The following is an 18828-nucleotide window of genomic DNA, read 5'->3' on the forward strand; positions in this document are numbered from 1 at the left end:
TGAAGCATGTAAAAGTCCCTGGATTTCTCGCCCCTCGGTGCTGCCAGAGGGCAAGGCTCCCTCTCACCCAGCTCCTTCCTGCCTGGCAAGGTCTGTGGGCTGCCGGGGGATTGGCAACCGGTCATGTCCACAGCCAGGAGGTCTTGCTGGAGCTTGGGAGGTGACCCATGCCTCATTACCTCTGCTGGGACTCAGCATGTGACCCAGCACAGCCTCCGGCAAACAGAGCACTTTGTTCTGACCCTTTGCACTTCCCTGCCAGCGAGCTGCCCTCTAATCCCCCCAAGGAGGGATTTTCCTCTCCCACCCCAGCTCCCTGTGCCTTGGTCCCCTCGGAGAGCGGTCCAGGGTAATAATTTACTGCCTGCCACAAGCCACTCCTTCGGACTTCTCCTTCGACCTTCAGACTGCATTGCCAAAATAAAAACAACGGGAGGGAGAGCTGTGCAAGCTGCTTCCCACAGGGAGAGCGTGGCAGCGCCCGCCAGCCCCGCCGCCGCGTCCCAGGAGCCCTGTCTGCAGGTAATGGCCATTTGCTTTCTCTGGGATGGTTGCGACTTTCTCCTCTTTTAATGAGTTCCTGAAGCCCTTGGGGAGCAGCAGAGGTTTTGTGAAGGGCTCGTCCCTTGCCGCCAGTGGAAGAGCTGCTCCCCAGGGCCAGCAGCTGGAAGTGGAGGGGGTTGAGTTCCAGCAGTGGGGTTGTTTCCCAGCTGTGGAAAAGTCCAGAGAGGAGACGAGCAGCCTCCTTGCTGCCCCTGCAAACTAGTTGGGAAAATTTGTGGTGTTAGCCCTGCTTCCTCCAGAAAACTTCCATCAAAGGGGCTTCCAGCACCCTGCTTGTCGCTACGGCCCCACATCGGCTCACCTCGGTGAGCTCCTGTGGGGAGCACCCATGAGTGTCCCTGCTCTGGGTCACTTCAGGAGCTGGCAGATCAGCAGAGACCATCTGTGTGTCCCCATGTTCCTGGGCCACCTGCCCATGGAAAGGAGCCTGGGCTCCGCTGGGATTTGCAGCAGCACCAGAGGGGTGAAGTTTCCATGAGAAATTGCAGGTTGTGCTGGCTGTGGTGTGCTGGGCAGTGAGAGTCTCTGAGGCCAGACCTGGTGAAGCTCAGGGGTGTCCAACAGCCTTCTAACAGAGCTTCCCCAACCCCGTCTCTGGCAGGACAGGGAGGGCTGCTCCTGCTCAGCTCCAGAGCAGGGAACAGCGCTGGGCTTGGCAGGTGTCAGGACAGCTCTGCTGCTCTTGCACAGGAGCTCACAGGTCCTGGCACTGCCTTGAGCCCAGCTTGGACTGGGCTGCTCACTGGATCCTGTACGTGTTGGATACAATCTCCGGCTCTGCCAGCACCAGTTACTTCCCAGGATCTGCACGTGGATAGAAAGGGTGGAAAACCTGGATCCCAGCTGGCAGCCCTCAGGGATGGGGCAGGCAGAGGGGAGGAGGCATTTCCAGGGACACTGCACCCACAGCTTCTCCTGATGAAGCCAGTGCTGTGCCAGCAGCGAGGGGCCTGGGTTTGGGCAGGGCAGCTCTCAGGGCCACTTCTGAGCTGCTAAACCCTGCTCAACCCAGCCAGGAAAGTGCCTCTCTGCCCTTGTCCCCACCAGGCTGGGCACATCTGGGGCTCGAGCTGGTGGTGGTGGGCCTGTGTCAGTCACACTGACCTGTGCTGCAGGGGAAAAGTGGTACTCACTCCAAAAAACAGGTTTTGAGGTTCGTGTTTTTCAGGTTTGTGGTTGGTTTTTGTTGTTGGTGTGTTGTTTTTTGGTTTTTTTTTTTTTTTTTTTTTTGGTGGCGGGGGTGTTTTGTTTTGTTTGTTTGTTTTCTTGTTTATTTTTAAAGACCCTCAAGCACAGGCTGTAGTGTGTCCTCAAGTGCTGCTGGGAAGGAGAAGAGGGGCCAGCAAGCAGGACAAGGCTGGCCAGGAGAGGCCACTTACAGTGAGGCTGCTTCCAACAGTGTTATTTATTCACTGAGACTGTGCCTACATTTGAAAAGCATTTGGGAGGAAAAAATGCCCCAGCTACTTAATTTAATGGCAATAATAACCCCAGGAATTTATTCCACAGGAGATATAAATGCTTTACAGGAGATCAGTAATGTTCTGCCACATGCATATTTACAGAAACATAGACACAAAAAGTGGCAAGAGTTGCTCAAACCTACCTTTGCTGTCCTTTGGAATAAAAACCTGATCCCCAGTGGTCTCCTCTTGTCTCCTTTTTCCAAACCAATGGGGAATATCCCAGCACTTACGTGGGATTCCTTGGCAAGATCAAAGGCGAAGCCTCAGGCACAGCCCTGGTTTTTGTAAGCTGAAAGAAAAATGTAGAAGGGGAAAAATAAAATAATATTTTAAAGAGCTGCAATGGTCACCAATAATCTATTTAGTCTTTCATGAATCCTCCTAAAAGGAACAAATGGCCTCTGAGCTTTTAAAGGACCTCCTATCCTATCCTATCCTATCCTATCCTATCCTATCCTATCCTACCCTAATCTTAGCTCTTACCCAGCACAGATAACAGAGTAGCCAAATATTTTAGGTCAACTTTCACTGCAGATCCACGGACTCTTGCTTTGTGCTCTCCATAGAAGTTATTTGTTTTAGCCTTATCTGGACCTTCCCTGCGATTCCACCTGCTCAGGACTGTGTGGTTCCACTTCAGTGATACTTTTATGATTATGGTTATGGATATTGCTAGACAGGGAGATTAGGTTTATCTTTCCCTGTAAAATAGCATATAAAATACTGTAAGAGAGAGAGAGAGGGTACTTCTCTGACAATGGGCTGGACCTGTTGTCCCCACTGGATGTGTCGTGTCCAGGTGAAGCTGCAAACGTGGCTTTGCTGGGATGGTCCTTCCTGGAGGGATCCAGCTCAGCCACGGAAGGACCACGCAGCCCTTGACCCCTTCTAGGGCTGGGGAAGAGAAAGGCAGCTTCCCTCCCTTGGGGGAAAAGAAGATGTTTCCAAGTGTAGGCAATGTCTGGAGGCTCTGAGCTGTGCCAGTCCAGCTGGAAAAAATCCCTCTCTGTGGCCAGAGCTTGTTCCCAATGGCCTGTCCGGGTCCCAGCAGGAGGTGTGCACAGAAGGGGTTAAATTGCCCAAGAGCTGCTCCTCACCTTTGAACTCAGGTCCAGCCAGAGGTTTTCCTGGCACAGATGTGTTCTCTGGAGGGCAGGGAAACAGCAGCCAGGCACAGGAGAGCAGCAATGCTGGCAAAACCCAGCCCTGACATCAGCAGCCCTCCAGCTTCACCAGATTTGTTTAATTTTTTTTTTTTAGGAGTGTGTGAGTTCTGGACGGGGGAACGGGCCAAGGGCAGTGCTGGTGTGAGGGGACATGGTTACCCTGGTGGCACCAGCAGGGACACGTGCCTGTGTGATGTGTGTGCTCCCGCACTCAGGGGTCCCTTCAGCGTGGCACTGGCGTGTCCTGCCATGGACACAGGACACCACGGGCGAGGGACACGAGCTGCTGCAGGGAGTGACTGGCTGTGGGCACGGAGCAAGGGCAAAGCCTCATCTCTTACGCATGGGGAGGGCAGGAGGCTCACCCTGCTCACACCTACCTGTCCCACTCATGTCATCAGGGTGACAGCTGCTCACCCTGGTCACCTCTCCAGGGAGAGTCACAGGGCTCCAAGGCAAAGCCCTTTGCAGCTGCCCCAGGTGTCTGGTGGTGCCTGAACTTCAATTTCCAATGAGGACCTGTCCTACACTGGGAATTTACCGGTGAGCCATGTGTCCCTGTGCTTCCAGGGAATGTTTTCTCCTGTGCCAGGGAGCCACTGGTGCCAGGGGAGTCACCCTGCATACAGGTAGGGTGAACTGGGTTTCAGCTCCTCAAAAGCATCTAAACCCCAGATCCTTTCATGATGGCAGAAATACATGAATTAAACAGGTTTGGGGTAAATTTCTTCTGTGTTACAGGAGCCAAACCTCCCAGTTCTCTTCCATTCCCTCTGTCTGCCTGTCCCGAAGTGCTTTGTCCCTGGGGTGATGGCAGAGCCCCCCAGTAATCCCCACCAGACTGAATGCTGGCTGGGTGCTGCCCACACGAGGCTCAGGAGCTGTCCCCGTGTCCCTGGCTGGCTGGCAGTGCTGCACCCAAGGACTTGCTCCTGCTCTTACTCCTGTGCCCTTCACCTTTGCAGAGAGAGGAACATCACATCTGCGTGCTCTGCTTCCCGAGGACACCCGGAGCCAGCGGCTGAATTCCTGCCCCAGCTGCAAGGAGAGGAGATTATTTGGGTGTGCTTATGCTCATGGCCTGGATGGAGACCTCCTCCACTGCCCTGGAAAAGACAAAAGGTGGGTAATGCTGCAGGATTGCACGGTGTCCCTGAGCCCTGGCGATGCTGAGGCCATGGAGGAGGGTCCTGTGGAGGTTTCTCACCAGCGCTGGGCTTTCTGAGCCTTCCTGGTGGGCTCCAGCCAGGCTCAGCCTGCCCAGCAAGGGCTGCAGGGACCCTGGTTCCCATGGGACACACACAGGGGACTCATGTGTGATGGGAGGTGGCAGCTTTGCCTCTTCCCTGGCCCTGAGGACACCCAGCCCTGCAGGGCCAGTGACCCTCACACAGGGCGTAGGATGGACAAAACCAGCCCAACATCACTTTATCATTATCCATCAGATTAGGTGTTTTACACATTTCAGCTGTTAAAACTTTCCTTACAGGATCCTCCTGCTTTCTCTTCTTTAGATAGAAAGTGGGTTTTTAATTAAAGATGCCTTCTTTCATGGAATTTAAAATCAAGTGAATTTTGTTGATAACACTGAGATTTTCAGTAAACAAAAAAAAAGCAGAAGGCACTGACTAGAAAACGTAAGTTAACTGATGAAATTATTCTGAAATTTGATCATTTCAATGCAAGCGGAGGCAAAGCTGGAGAAAAGAAAAAACAAGAGATATTCTTAAAAGATGTCAATGCTGATAGCTTGAGAATATTGGCTGAGCAAAAAAATCAGGCTTTGGCCAGAAGGAAGGTAATATTTCAAGCAAAATGTTGCTCCCCCTCCCTTGTTACACAAGGCACCAAGCACATCAGATGTTCCCAGTGATCTCCCCCTGGAAGCTATGGTCTGGAGTGAGGGACCCATCCCACAGTGACCAACCCCTCTGCTTCCCACAGGGAATGCTGCCCACAGCCTGGCTTTTACCTCCTTGCACCCAAGAAGCTGCTTTCCTGCTGCTGCAGCTGCACACTGAGATTTTATGGGAAATTGCGGAGGAAGCAAAAAGTGACTGCTTTATTTGTAATGAAAAGAAGACATCAGCCCTTCTCCCAGGTCTTGACTCCCCAGGCTCCCTATGTGTTTATATTTGCAGTCAACAGTGCTGCAAAGCACCAGCCTGGCTGCCCTCTGTCCCCAAGGACACTGTGAAAAGCAGCTTCTTCAGGGCTTGACCTGAACCAAGTGCCGGTTTTGAACTTCCTCCAAATCGCTGCACAGTGGACAAATTTCCAGCTGACTTGCAAAAAATTATTCAGAACACCTGAGCTGCCTGCCGGGCTGTAATTTGCTCCTACCCACCACCTGCACCTCTTCCTCCTCACCCAAAGCTATCCCTCCCACCCAAATTCTCACTCCTTGGGTAGAGCTAGCAGGTGTTTCTTCATCTTTTGCAGCTGGTCAGATCTTCCTGCTCTCTTTAAAGTGCTGCAGTGAGGCAGCAGCTGTGGCACGATCACTCTAAGGAGCTGAGGGTGGCTGTGTTGAGGGGCTAAATGAACTGCTGCAGGAAACAAAGCTCTTCCCCTCTGGGTTTTAGGAAGGGGCTTTGGGCTCATGGGTGGGCTAGTGCAAGGAGGGGAAGCGAGGGGAATGAGAGGTCTCTGTGCTCGGTGGTTGTGGGCTGCTTCCCGTGCTTTAGGGCTCAGCCTTTGGGAGATGTGTTCCCAGGTATGTTTGATGACTTGTTTTCATGGAATTTTTTTTTTTTTTTCTTTTTTTTTTTTTTTTTTTTTTTTTTTTTTCCTACAAAGTGCTTTAAGCTTTAGCCACCTGCTGTTTTCTTGAAGTTCTGCATGTAGCTTTTCCCTAAAATGTTGAGGATTTGTTGTTTCTGGCTTGCCCTGAGCCAGGGCTGCTTGGCTGGGCTCCTGCTCTGTTTTGAAGTCTCCCTGGGGTGTAGGGAACAGGATCTACAGGAGAAAATTGGACAAGCCAGGAGCTCTCCAGAGGGTGGTTAAGAAAGCTTCCTGAAATGCAGAAGTGCTTTAAAGTCTGTCCTAACCTCTTCCTGGACTTGCTGTAGTGTCTCAAAGGGAAAGAAAGTGGAGTTCAGTACTTGCTTGCAGCTAGCTTTTAGATCTGTAGCAGGGGAAAATTTGAGCTTTTTTTTTTTTTTTTTTTTTTTTTTCCTCTTCCCCACTAAAAGCACGTGTTTGCACATGTTCCCACTCCCTCCCTGCTCCTCTCTCAGCTGAAACTGGGGCATCTCCCCCTAAAGCTGCCAGCAGCCCCTGTGCTGGGTGAAAGCTCTGGGCTCCTTGGGTGTCCCCCTCTCACCGCTGCCCCTCCAAACTCTGCGCTTCCTCCAGAACCCCACCTGCTGTCCCAGTGAGAGCCCCGCCGGGCCTCCCCGAGCTGCCAGCCAGCCCTTCCCCGAGCAGGAGGGGACCCGGCACTCGCTCCGAGGGGTTTGCAATGTAGGTTAGGCAGGGAAGGCTGCCGAGAGCGGTGACATCAGGGAGGAGGGTGGGAGCAGCCCGCAGATGACGAGTCTGTGAGGTTGTGTCTCCGTGCAAGGTACGCCTTGCATTAGTAATGTGTTTGTAGCAAATAACGCTGGGCTAGCATGGGAATGTGGGTCACCACCGCCAGAACTGTGCAAGGAACAGGGAGCCGCTCGTGCTCTGCTGGGAAGCAAACGTATGTTACCGAGGGATGTGTGCTGGGGGGAGGTTTAGCTGCTCCCACTCGTAAGTAGCAGCTTTCTGTTGTGTGAGCGGGTACTTCCCGCCTGGGGGGTGCCTGTGGCCGGGAGTTGGGGTGAAATGGTCTTTGGGGAGCGGGGTGCAGGGGGCTGTGCTCCTGATGTGTAACAGTCACGTTGTATTGGGGAACTCCTAGCCTTGCTCGCCCATGCTCTGCGTGGCCCTGGCTGTGCCTGGAGCGTCCGTGCTGCACCAGCAGGCACAAGGAGGGATGCAGCCGGGCATGGATAACCAAGGATGCCAGCGTAGCTTCCTGACCTATTTCTGGTTCTGTTGTTCAGTGTGTGCGCTCAGGAAATCTTTGTGCTTTAGGGGGAGTGGGGTTTGTTCGTGATAAGGAAAAGTGTGGTTTGTTCGTGATAAGGAAAAGCCTGCTTGACTGCTCGTGAGGTTTGAACCGCAAACTGACGTGGTTCTGAAGGTGGGCTTGGGCTGGGGAAGGTGGTTCTGGTCCTGAACAGAAAGTGATATGGGATGGGGATGCACGCCTCCTAAAAATGGGTAGGGTACTTCAGTGCCAGAGACTTTAACCTCAGAGCAAGTCCCTTTAATGAAAAAGCTGCCCTTGGTCAGCAGGGACTTGTTGAGTGGCTTCACTTCCAGCAGAGAGGCAGTGGAGCAGAACAGGGCTGGTGGAAGGAGGCACAAATGGGCTGCCAGGCTGGAAGGGGCTCCTGCCTAGCTGCAGGTTGCTAGAACAGGCTTGTCCAAGCCTCTTTGAGAGAGTCAGGAACTTGTTCTGCATCCTTTGCTGCTCGCTAATACCTCTGAGACACGTAGATGTGCTTCCATGGCTTGCCCCTGTGCTCTCCAAGATGCCCAAGCTGTGATATCTCCATCTGTGCCTGAGTCCAGTCATTATTTCCCCCAGTCTGGGATCAGAACAGTGGCAGCAAGCTGGCCCTGAGGCCAAACCCAAGCTTGTGTGGCTTCAGGAGGAAATGGACTGTATCACCTGATGGAGCTGCAGGCAGCGAGCAGGAGTGTGAGGTGTGAGGTTGGGTTGCTCTGGCGAGAGGCTCCTGAGCAGGGGTGGGAACTTTCACTCCACTACCTACTGCTGCAGTGTGCAGCCTGGGGCTTGTCCACACACACCTGTGTGCCCTGTGCCAGCCTCCTGCCAGGCCTGGCTCCCTCAGGGGGTGTTGTCTGCTCAGGGACAGCAGCAGGGATGTCCCTCTGCTGTGGCCATGCCTGTCCTGCAGCCTGTGAGACAAATGCAGCCCCGGGGCAGGTGCTGGATGACCTTCAGCAGAGCTGGGAGAGCCAGGCTGTCAGGGAAAGGACTATGCCCAGGGGGAGGAGATGGGGCTTGATCTGTCTGGGTGCTGCCTGTGTGCTGTCCCTGCTGGTGGGTGCCAGCTGGGACACGATCCTGGACTTGCTGCAGGGCAAAGTATGGACAAGGTCAGGGGCTCAAGCCAGCCTGATGTTGCAAGTTCTCTCTCTGCAGGGTTTGTGGGCTTTGCTTTAAATTCCTGCCTTGCCTTTCTTATCCATTCAGAAACTCTAAACTCACAGCTTAGGGTTTTTTTGGCTGCTCATCGGAGCTGCCCCCAAATCCCAGATCTGCTGGTGGGGCCCGTTGAGGAGCTCTCAGGAGCTCATGGGACCCTCTGCCTGGCAGATCCACGGACCCATGGAGGAAAGGCTCTGTTATGGGCTTGTTTGCCTCGAAACTCCTTGTCCTACAAAATCCTTGCCCAGGGAGATGGGCTCTGGCAGTCGGTGCTCTCCATTCCTTGGTCTGTAGAAGAGCTATTCCAGAATGAGAGCTTGCTTGAGTCTCTAAAGCCCCTTCTTTTTTAGATGGAGTGGGAAGCACACATTTCTGTGAATGTTTTGATTCTTGCTTTCCCTTCAGTGGCAGAACTGAGGAGTAAAACCGAGTCTTGAAATAAATTTGCTATCTGTGCAGAACAAGAACTCCTCTGTACAGGCTGCATCCCTTGGGCTTCCCTCTGGCTCAGCCTGTGCAGCAGGGAGCAGGCTCAGGGCTTCCTCTCTCTGATGATGATGATGAGTGGTGGCAACTGCCCGCACAGCTGAGCGGCAGGGATGCTCCGTGGTGGGAATCCCAGCTTCTGGCACTGGCTGTGTGTCCTTGGGCGAGTTACTCCTGTGGTGTGTGTGCTGCCTCACCTCCTGCAGGGCCTGAAAGGTTTCATTCACGTCCCTAATTACTCGCGGTCCTGAATGAAAGGGACAGTGGATGTGCCAAGTGTGTGACGTATCCCAGTACAACCTCGTGCTTGTAAGCGCTCTCCTTGTCCCTCCTGGGGACGCAGGGGTGGCTTGACAGTGGCGCTTTAGCCTGAGTCCCCTCAGCCACCAGAGAGGGTGTCTGTTTTGTGGCACTCATCCCCGTCCTGCGAGCTATTGAGGGCTCCTGGTGAGGCTGGGAGGGAAGATGTCCTGGTTCCTATAATTTCCTGGTTATTTTGGTATGTGAGTGGAAGGAGGGGGGGAGGAGGGCGGCTGTGGAGAGAAGAGCAAGGTCAGTGAAGAACAAGCGTGCCTCTGTGCACTTGTGATCACGCTGCCAGCTAATCGCCTTCGGTGCTCCAACTTTCCTCGCAGAACTCATCAAGCACGGCCGGGAGAGGATAGAACAAACCATCAAGGCCTCGGGCTCCAGGCTCTGCTCGTAGTGAGTATCACACCCTCCCCGTGGGATGGGAGCCCTTTAACAGCCCAGCCCGACAACCCCTGTGCTGCCTGGCTGGGGGATGGAGCTGGCTGGCACCGGGCAGATGTGGGCAGTCCCCGATCCAGCTGCCAGCGTCTGCTGCTGCCCGGCAGCTGCTGCCATGCTCAGCCTGCCTGTGCCAGAGGGGTTTCTTTGGGATGGCTGGGGGTCTGTGCCTGGCAGTGCGTGGGGCACAGGGTGGGAGCACCCACAGGTGAGATGTGGGGTCTTTGGGCTGCCTTTTTGGGAGGGGTGGGGCAGAGCTGGCTGTGGGGATTCAGAGCCTTGATGCAGTGTGGTGGGGCTGAGGGGGAGGCCAAGCTCTCTGGGGCAGGGGGGAAGGGAGCAGAGCTGTTTTGTTCATGGTATTTTCTTAATTCTGGCTTTTTTCAAAGAGCGTAAGGGAACCCTTAAAACCAAAGGGAAGAATCCCTGAGGCAAGGCTCACCCATCCCCAGTGATGCTCAGGCAGGGTGGATCTGAACCAATAACTGTTCAAGTCTGGCTTCTCCAGCCCCAGCAAAAGCTGCACCAGGCAGACAAGAGGTCTTCCATACCTCTGCTCACCAAGTTGGCCCTGGCAGCTCCTCTTCCCTGCAGTGTCAACAGCCCTGCCCTGGCCTGACCTGGGGAGTGGCCTCTGGCTGCTGCCAGCCCCATGGACCGTGGTGGCTGGACCTAGCTGGACTCTCCTGGCCGCCCTGTGGGGATAGTCACTGGGCTGCAGCATCCCTGTGCAGTGGGGAGGGGGCTGCATCTGCCTCGAGAGGGGTCTGACCACGGCCAGGAGAGCTGTGACTTCACCTGGGCTGTGCTGGTCCTCATGTGCTCATGCTGTTTCTGCTATTGCAAGCCAGGGGCTAACATGAGACATGCTCGTTCACCCAGGACCCCTGCCTCCCCAGTCTCCTGTCAGCACACGCTGTTCCCTGCCTGCCCCAGAGTGCAGGTGCCCCATCCTTTGGGGATGGCAGGGCTGGGGAGCTCATCTGAGCCCTTCTGTGATGGAAGGGGTGCACACACTGGGGTTTGCACTACTCCCTGGTAGGTTAATGGTGTGAGACTGTTTCTCTCTCAGATTTTGTATTCAACACTGACTTCCTCTTCTTTTCCCAAGTGCTGAGCGAGTTGTTTTTTTAATGGATCGTTCTCGGAGCCCAGACAAAAGCACCCAGGTGAGATCATGGCTCTGAACAAGCAAATCCTCACTTTTGGGACAAAGGGAGATGGTGCTTTTAGACGAAAAAGAAGGAGAGAACCTGTGTTAGCCTGGTGGGTGAATTCTTATTGCTGCCCTGTGAGTGATGCTGGGTGGAGAAAAACAGCAGAGAGGCTCTTTTGGACAAGGCATGATGTTTCCAGAGTCTGAGGAGGGTAACGTTCCTAGGGGGCTGGAAGAGAAGAAGAGTGTGTGTGTGTATCCCCTTGTCTTTGGGAAGAGGGAGGCTGCAGCTCTGTGGTGCTGAGTGTGCATAAGGCCAGCTAAAGAGACCTTAAATATTTGCTGAAGTATCCACTGGGTCTTTCACTGATGGGCGTTTATCAACGGCTCTGTGTGAAGGATGCTGTGTTGAGGAAGGGAAAACCCAACCCACAGCACAGTCATTGTGACTAAAATTCTGATTATCTCCTCTAGCCTTCAACACCAACAGACAACATCAACCTCGGACCTTCTGCTAACCCCAAGTAAGCTCCCTGCAGAGCCAGGTAGGGTGTGGAGCACGAACAGGTCTGGCAGGGGGATGCAGATGGTCCCTGTGTGTCACAGGGTGGTGTCTGTAGGAGTCTGGACAATTACATTTCTTGACGTTTAACACCAATGCACCAGCTTCCAAGACTAAGCTGTAGCTGGTATTCGTTATAATCATCCTCTCCTGGTCACATCTGCAGCCCCTTGTCCCTTTTCTTTAGAGAGGTAGTAAGGGAAAGTCTTCCTCATCTTGCTGGCTTCCTGACTATCTTTCCTTAGAGACAGGGATAAACTGTGTCCCCTGTAAAGGCATCCCTTTGTCCTTACAGGTGCTGTCACTGCTGCTGCCCTCAGCCCGTGGGCTGCTGCGGGGTTGCTCACGCTCTGTGGGGTGCACTGACACTAACAGAGTGAATCCTGAGCCCCCTGGGACCGAGGGTCACCCACCAGCGCCCTTTAATCCCTTTTACAAACACTCGTTTTTCCAAGCAGGAATTCTGCTTTGGTGGTGTTAGCGTTGCGTGTTTCTCTCCCAGAAACATTAACTTATTTCATTCTTGCCCAACAGTGCCAAGCCAACAGACTTTGACTTCCTGAAGGTTATTGGCAAAGGAAGCTTTGGAAAAGTAAGTGGGTTTGTGCAGGTGGGCTGCAGCTGTTTGGAGGCAGCTTGGAAGGAACGTGTGCTGCTGAAGGAGTTTCTGGCTGTGTCCTTTGCTTGCAGCTCTCCTGAGATGTTTGGCCTGAGTGGGATTGAGATTAAATAAAACCTGAGACACTGTTATTATTTAAGGTCCTTCAAGCCCTCTAAGGACTGAAGATGAGGGGTTTTACATGCAGGGTGGTGATGGTAAAGAGCAGTGCTTGATTCAAAAGAAGTTTCAAACTTGTTCAGCAGAAGATCTCCAGAGAAGCCTTGGAGACAGCCAAGATTCACTTTTAATGGGACTGGCTCCACAACTATTTACTATTGGGTGTCTAGGGGATATATGTGGAGATATTGAGTGCTTTTCTTCTGGCAATGACAGCGTGCTGGGAATTGAGGAGACTGGAGCTTGGTCCTTAAAACCCTGTACCTGGCCTTCTGAAGTAGTTTTCTGTGCATAATCACCCACAAGAGTGTTGAGCTAATGAGGACACACTGACCAAGGTGAGATAGCTGTGACCAGGACCTTCTGTTGCAGGTTCTCCTGGCCAAACGCAAGTGTGACGGGACTTTTTATGCAGTGAAAGTCTTGCATAAGAAAACCATCCTCAAGAAAAAGGAGGTATGTCTGCTCTCCTGGGCTATTCTGGAAATTGTGGTTGATGTATGGGCTCTCTGGGTAATGCAATCAGGGCACCTGACATTCAGGCAGGCAGTTCACATGTTAAACGTGGATTTGCCTGTGCCATGAGCACTAGAGAACAGAGATTATTTAGGTCAGATAGGAGGGAGGGGTTCTCTTTTTGGGGCTGGAAGTGACCCTTGTGGGCTCTCAGCTTCCATCTGTTTTGATAGCAGCAGCGAGCCCTTAGGGCAGGCTGGGCTGGATCCCTGCCTGAAACCTTAATGCCTTGTCTGCTTTTCGATAGCAAAACCACATCATGGCAGAACGCAATGTGCTCCTGAAAAATGTCAAGCACCCCTTCCTCGTGGGGCTCCACTACTCCTTCCAGACCACAGAGAAGCTTTATTTTGTGCTTGACTATGTAAATGGAGGAGAGGTGAGTGCACTTACAGGCTTTGTTTTAATCCTTTTCGGTCCTTCACAAACATGCGGCTTTATTTAAAGCTATTTCTTGTCAGAAGATAATGATGTTGAGAAGATGATAATGTTGGTTTGACTGCTGGCAAGGAGCAGCCAGGAATAGCTGGCAGGATACCAGGTATCCTCACATGTAAATTGAGTCAAGATCCTGCTGGCTGTGACCTGAGTCAGATGATTCCCAAAATAAAGGTTCTGAGGAAAGCAGTATTGGAGCATTTTTAAATCCTATAGACAATACAGGAAATATTGGTGTTGGTGAGCTTTTGAGAAACCCCCTGTGGGCCAGCTCTGGATCCATGTCTAGCACTCAGAGGTGACGCCATTGCAACTTTCTAGACTTTTTCTGCCCTGTAGAAGTTTACCTTTCTCAGCTCTTTCTATGCTGTCTGAAACTGGCTGGGAGATATTGTTAAGGTGGATATCTTGACCAGATCAAGTTCATGTTGGGGAATTCTGCATGTTCAGCTCTCTGCATGTAACACTTCTCATGGCCATGCTACCACTGTAATCAGCCTGTGGGTTGTAGTAAGCCAGGAGCTTAATCAAGTCAGCTGATGATGGGGGGCGGTTGAGAATTATTAATTTTTGTGAATGATGAGGAGAAGAAATGAAACAATTTCTAAATAGATGTTTGGATTTCTTTAATTCACTTGGCTTGGGCTTATTTCATGCTGTTCATGTGCTACCTGCTGCAAATCACTTTGCACTTACGTAGCTGGCTTTCAGCCTTGCTCCAGATTAGCCTTCATTTATTTAGAGCATGACCAACCCTCTCACCTTCCCATAGCTCTTCTTCCACTTGCAAAGGGAGCGCTGTTTCCGAGAGCCCCGGGCCCGATTCTACGCTGCAGAAGTGGCCAGCGCCATTGGGTACCTGCATTCCCTAAACATCATCTACAGGTAAGGCAGGGGCACCCAGCCTCCCCAGGCAGTGTTGGGAGGGAAAGGGGTTCACTGGGGAAGTGAAATGCAGGACTGGAGTAACTGCAGGATGTCCTACCCCAGATGAGATGGTGCTGCTGCCACCTTACCCTGCAAGAGGGTCTGCACAGGACCTGATGGGCAATAAACCATTCCTTCCCCTTCCCAGTATCAGTCTGAGGGTGTTAAACTTAAAGACATAAAATAAACCTAGCTCAACAAGTAAGAAATCATCCCTCAGTAACAATTCATACACAGAATTGCAGTCTAATGGCTGATCCTGTGTGAAAGCAGCCTATTTATGTTTGCATGTGGTGGCAGTCTGCAACTTGGGAAGGTCTTAGTGATCTGGATTGGGAGCCCTTAGCCCCTGTTCTTAGCTGATGCTGTTTCACATCTGTGTTTTCTAAATATCTGGCAAAATCTGCTCAAACAGCACTTTGTCTTGCAGGGACTTAAAGCCTGAGAACATCCTCCTGGATTGCCAGGTATATTCACAGCTTGTGCTCTCTTCCTGCTGGCTTTAAAAACATTGGGACCACAAGCAGAGGGCTGTGGCTCTGCAAGCTGGACTCTAGCTGACATGATGGCGTGGATTTTGTCTGTCTGCCCCACTGCACTTCTGTGCAGATCCTGGAGGGATGAGTGGGCTTGTCCCTCTGAAGAACCGTATGTTTTTGAGGCTTTTGGCTCACTCCCAGAAGCTGGGACTTGACCTGTGGGCAGGGATCAGGGATATGAAGAGCAGATTACTGCTGTAACTCTGGTGGTGACTGTTACATAAGTTGGCTCTGGGAAAAAACAGCAGAAAATCACAACAGTGCTGGATTTCTTCCTGGCTATCCTAGCTGTAGACAAAAAATAAGAAGAAATCTCGACTTTATTTTTTCTACAGGCTCCAGCACCTGTACTATAGGATGAACATAAAGGGAGGGAGGGGAAGCAGATGAGCAGTGGGGAACTAAAACCCACATGAGAATTAATGCTTAGGCAAATCTTTAGAGATCCTGTCTCCTCTCTAGAAAGAGTAGGACAAGCTAAAATTTCTCCTTTTTTTTTTTTTTTTAGGGACACATAGTATTGACAGACTTTGGACTCTGCAAAGAAGGAATGGAGCAAGAGGAGACAACTTCTACCTTTTGTGGCACTCCTGAGGTACTCCATGTGCTGGGGTTTTGCTATGACCTGGGTGCTGGAAACTTTCAGACACTTGGTGGTCTGGATCTTGAGCTTATGTGACACCTCCAAAAACTATGGGCTCTGAGGTTGTCAGCCTGAAGCTGGAGTTCAGATAAGGCCTTCCCTATCCAGCAGAGACAGCTCTACCTGTAACAACACAGCAATTTTGGAGTACTAATGAGCTGTTGGAGCAGGGGTTGCTGCACTTGGAAACGGCCAGGCTTGTGAAAATAGCTCTGCAGGTGGAGACAACCTTGTCCCTGGGAGCAGGATGTTTACCTGCTTGGAGACCCCAGAGGGGCAGAGCAAGGAGCCTGCTGGTACTGGCATGTACAGGACCTTGCTGTGCTCTCCTGTGTGTCCTTGGTGCAAGCAGGAGCTGCAGAATGCCCTGTGTAGAGGAGAGGAGCAGGCTCTCCCCTGGAATGCAAACACTCCTCCAAGGGAGGAAATGCCCTTCCTCCAATGCATTGCAACTGGCTTTTGTGAAAACCTATTTCCAGCCCGGGTTCTTAGAGGCTTTTTTGCCTGCTTCTTACTGAGCTTGGGGATTTTGGTGCTTCAGCCTAGGTAATAACCTGTACTTCTGCTTTCCCTAGGCAGCTTGACCAAGGGTCTGTAAACACAGCACCTTTCAGTGTTCAAGCCCAGCAGAAGTGGGCAGGAATTTCCCTCCTTTTTCAGCGCAGTGTCACTTATGCAATAGCACAGCATGAATTAACAGGAGTGTTTGAGCTTTTCTTTCTAGTTTTGGTGTGTGTTGGTATTTTGCTGTTCTAGACAGAGCCTGATAGTACACAGAAGTAATTCTGTGGAAACTGTTCTGCAGACTGCTCAATTTCTTGCCTGTGGCTCCCTGATGGTGCTTCTTGGTAGTTTTGTTGCTTTGGACAGACTTACTGGGACTGAAAACTGCAGCTTTTTCAAAAATGCAGGAGCTTTTAAGAGATATGATATGTCATAGTGGGACAGGATTGCTGGCTGAATTGCAGCAGGTGGCAAATACTTGTAGAAGTCCTCTTGAGGAAGAGCACCTCCTGTAGCCTGCAAGGACACTTTGAGGGCTTTGGTAGGTGTCTCTCAACCCCGTTGCTCCAAAGCAATTGGAAAGTTTATTAGATAGTACCAGGAAATGCATCTGTGCTATTCCAAATGCATTTGCTCAACTTGAGCTGCAGCCAGGTTTGGGACTAAGGGCAAAGCCCTTCCTTTATAATTTGACTCCAGTATTTCCTTCTGACTTCCCAGTACCTGGCTCCTGAGGTGCTAAAGAAGCAGCCCTATGACAGGACCGTGGACTGGTGGTGCCTCGGAGCTGTCCTCTATGAAATGCTCTTTGGACTGGTAAGTTTGGAAATGGGCTGGTTTACTTTACATAGCAAAATTTTATTTGCAAAAGCTGCAGTGTGAGGTTGGTCTGGTGTTCGCTAGGTACTTGATAGACAACTACATCCTGAATTAATGGTCTGGTTCAGTCCTGCCACTGCCCTTTTGAGCAGAGGTGTGGCAGGTCTCCCTCATCTACTCACTGCAGGACTCATTTTAACCTGCAAGGTGTGGCTCCTTCTGGCAGCTCATGTTTTACCTGGCTGCTTCTCCTCTCTTTCAAATTAGCCTCCTTTTTACAGCCGGGATGTGTCTCAGATGTATGACAACATTCTGCACAAGCCACTGCAGATCCAAGGAACCAAGACTGTGGCAGCTTGTGACATCCTCCAGGGACTTCTCCACAAGGACCAGAAGAGGAGGCTGGGTGCCAAAACAGACTTTGTATGTGGCCCTCACTGTGAGCTGGAAGGGAGGGAGGATGGCTGGGAAAACTCCTATTCTGAGCATTTCTTTCATAAGAGCACTGCCGTGGAAAAACCTTCCCACACAGTCTGTCCCTTCAGCCTCCTACAAGGGACACGTGGAGTTGACTTGGATTTCCAAAGGGAGAGGGGTGGTGGTCAGCTAAGGACACCAGTGTGTGATGTGTGATTTCCCTCCAGGGGATTCCTGGACCAGGACTCTCATGTATTAAGGGTTTCTGGATATGGGTGTGTGGTAACTTCAAGCCTTTCTTAAACCACTTAAAGCTGAGACCAGGTGCTGGAAAACGAGGGTTGGCAGAAGACTGACTTTTCCTTCCTGCTTTCTGCACAGCTTGAGATAAAGAACCACGTATTCTTCAGCCCAATAAACTGGGATGATTTATATCACAAGAGGATTACTCCTCCATTCAACCCCAATGTGGTAAGTGGATAATTCTGTTTTACAGAAGGGATCCTCTCCAGATGTCTCCTGCTGACACTGAGGGTTCTGAGGTGTGGGTTGGCACCTGCAGATGCAGTGGTGATTGCTCTTTTGGAAGAGCAGCTGTGTTGGACTTCTGAACACAAGGGTGTGGTCTGGCTCTGCTCACTCGATGACTGTGTGTCTCTGCTCCTTGGCTTAGGCTGGCCCAGCTGATCTGCGACACTTTGATCCAGAGTTCACCCAAGAAGCCATCTCTGCCTCCATCACCCGAACGCCTGACCTAGCAGCCAGCAGCTCCAGTGCCTCAGATGCATTTTTAGGATTTTCATATGCACCAACTGAAGAGGACATTTAAGTTTTACGAAGGCTTTGTGAAGCCATTTTTTAAATGAATGGGTTTTATGTTTATTTTCCTTTTCTTTTTTGCCTTTTGAGACAATTGGTATTGTCCTTTGCTCGTGGTTTAAGGAAACTGGCACTAACACACTAACGGGCTGGGATGGAACAGAGCTCTTAATTTTTGCTGTTTGGTGGATTTTCTCCCTAAGTGAATGTTCCCCTGCCAGGGAAAGTGGGACACTGACTATGATTTTCCCTGAGTGTCTTGTGCTACTTGGCAGAATTGTATTCACTCTGTGGTTGTATTTATGGTTGAGGTATGTGCCATCATTCACATCAACAGTCCCTGTAACTGGACACTCTGTTTTGTTTTGTTTATTTTGTTTGTTTGGGGGTTGTTTGTTTGTTTGTTTGTTTTTTGTGGAGCTATGCTCAGCTATGTCCAAGCTCTTTCCCCAAGCCTTCAACAGAAAAGGAAAGTCTTCATATCATCATGAACAGTGACTTCCTTCCTTTAAGTGAACTCTGTCACTCAAGCTGCTTATCCTGGGTTGAGTGAAAAACTGTTAATCAGTTATTGCTTGAAAGGCAGCTGCAGACTTATAAATCCTGAACTGCACTGTGGATTTTCATGCCAGTCTCATTCTCACTAAAGTGAGTGGATCATCTTCCTGGCCCGGGATTGGGATGCTACTGAAGTAACAACAAGGCTGTGATGGAGGAGCCAATGTGTAAGAGGAAAATCCCAGATCAGAGTGGGGGTGTGGAAAGAGGCTGACTTGCTTGGAAAAATAAAAATAACTTTATAGCTGAACTCTGGCTGGGGCTGCTTTCACAGCATGTGCACAGGCACACCAACACTACTGCGATGAGCACGGGGCAGCGAACAGCGAGTGGTGACCAGGCTCCAGCACTCACCTGAAAATGCCCACCGCTGATGTGGATCAGTTATTTATTCTACCTTAATTTAAGTGCTGGTGTTTTCATTGAATATCACTTCCCACTTTTTTTTTTTTTTTTTTTTTTAATTTTCTTTTTTAAGCTGTTCTGCGCTGCTGCTGTGGGGAGGAGA

The 18828-nt window shown here is 51.1% G+C and overlaps 1 protein-coding gene across 3 annotated transcripts; it reads left to right on the plus strand.

Moving 5' to 3' along the window:
* Nucleotides 1-400: 400 nt before the first annotated feature.
* SGK2 (serum/glucocorticoid regulated kinase 2) lies at nucleotides 401-18570 on the plus strand. Of its 3 annotated transcripts, XM_040080233.1 has the most exons (15): nucleotides 401-522; nucleotides 4162-4318; nucleotides 9530-9599; nucleotides 10756-10813; nucleotides 11275-11324; nucleotides 11897-11954; nucleotides 12513-12596; nucleotides 12904-13035; nucleotides 13867-13979; nucleotides 14452-14488; nucleotides 15069-15155; nucleotides 16428-16523; nucleotides 16794-16949; nucleotides 17325-17414; nucleotides 17617-18570. In XM_040080233.1, the coding sequence occupies exons 2-15, from the start codon at nucleotides 4267-4269 to the stop codon at nucleotides 17770-17772; spliced, it is 1239 nt and encodes a 412-aa protein (XP_039936167.1). In that variant the 5' UTR covers nucleotides 401-522; nucleotides 4162-4266; the 3' UTR covers nucleotides 17773-18570. The 3 variants fall into 3 exon arrangements, with proteins under 3 accessions (XP_039936167.1, XP_058278720.1, XP_039936166.1); XM_058422737.1 differs by lacking the exons at nucleotides 401-522; nucleotides 4162-4318 and adding an exon at nucleotides 5200-5297; XM_040080232.2 differs by lacking the exons at nucleotides 401-522; nucleotides 4162-4318 and adding an exon at nucleotides 5689-5912.
* The last annotated feature ends 258 nt before the right edge of the window (nucleotides 18571-18828 follow it).

The sequence above is a fragment of the Hirundo rustica genome, chromosome 16 (assembly GCF_015227805.2).
Source record: "Hirundo rustica isolate bHirRus1 chromosome 16, bHirRus1.pri.v3, whole genome shotgun sequence".
In the NCBI taxonomy this organism is placed as follows: Eukaryota; Metazoa; Chordata; class Aves; order Passeriformes; family Hirundinidae; genus Hirundo; species Hirundo rustica.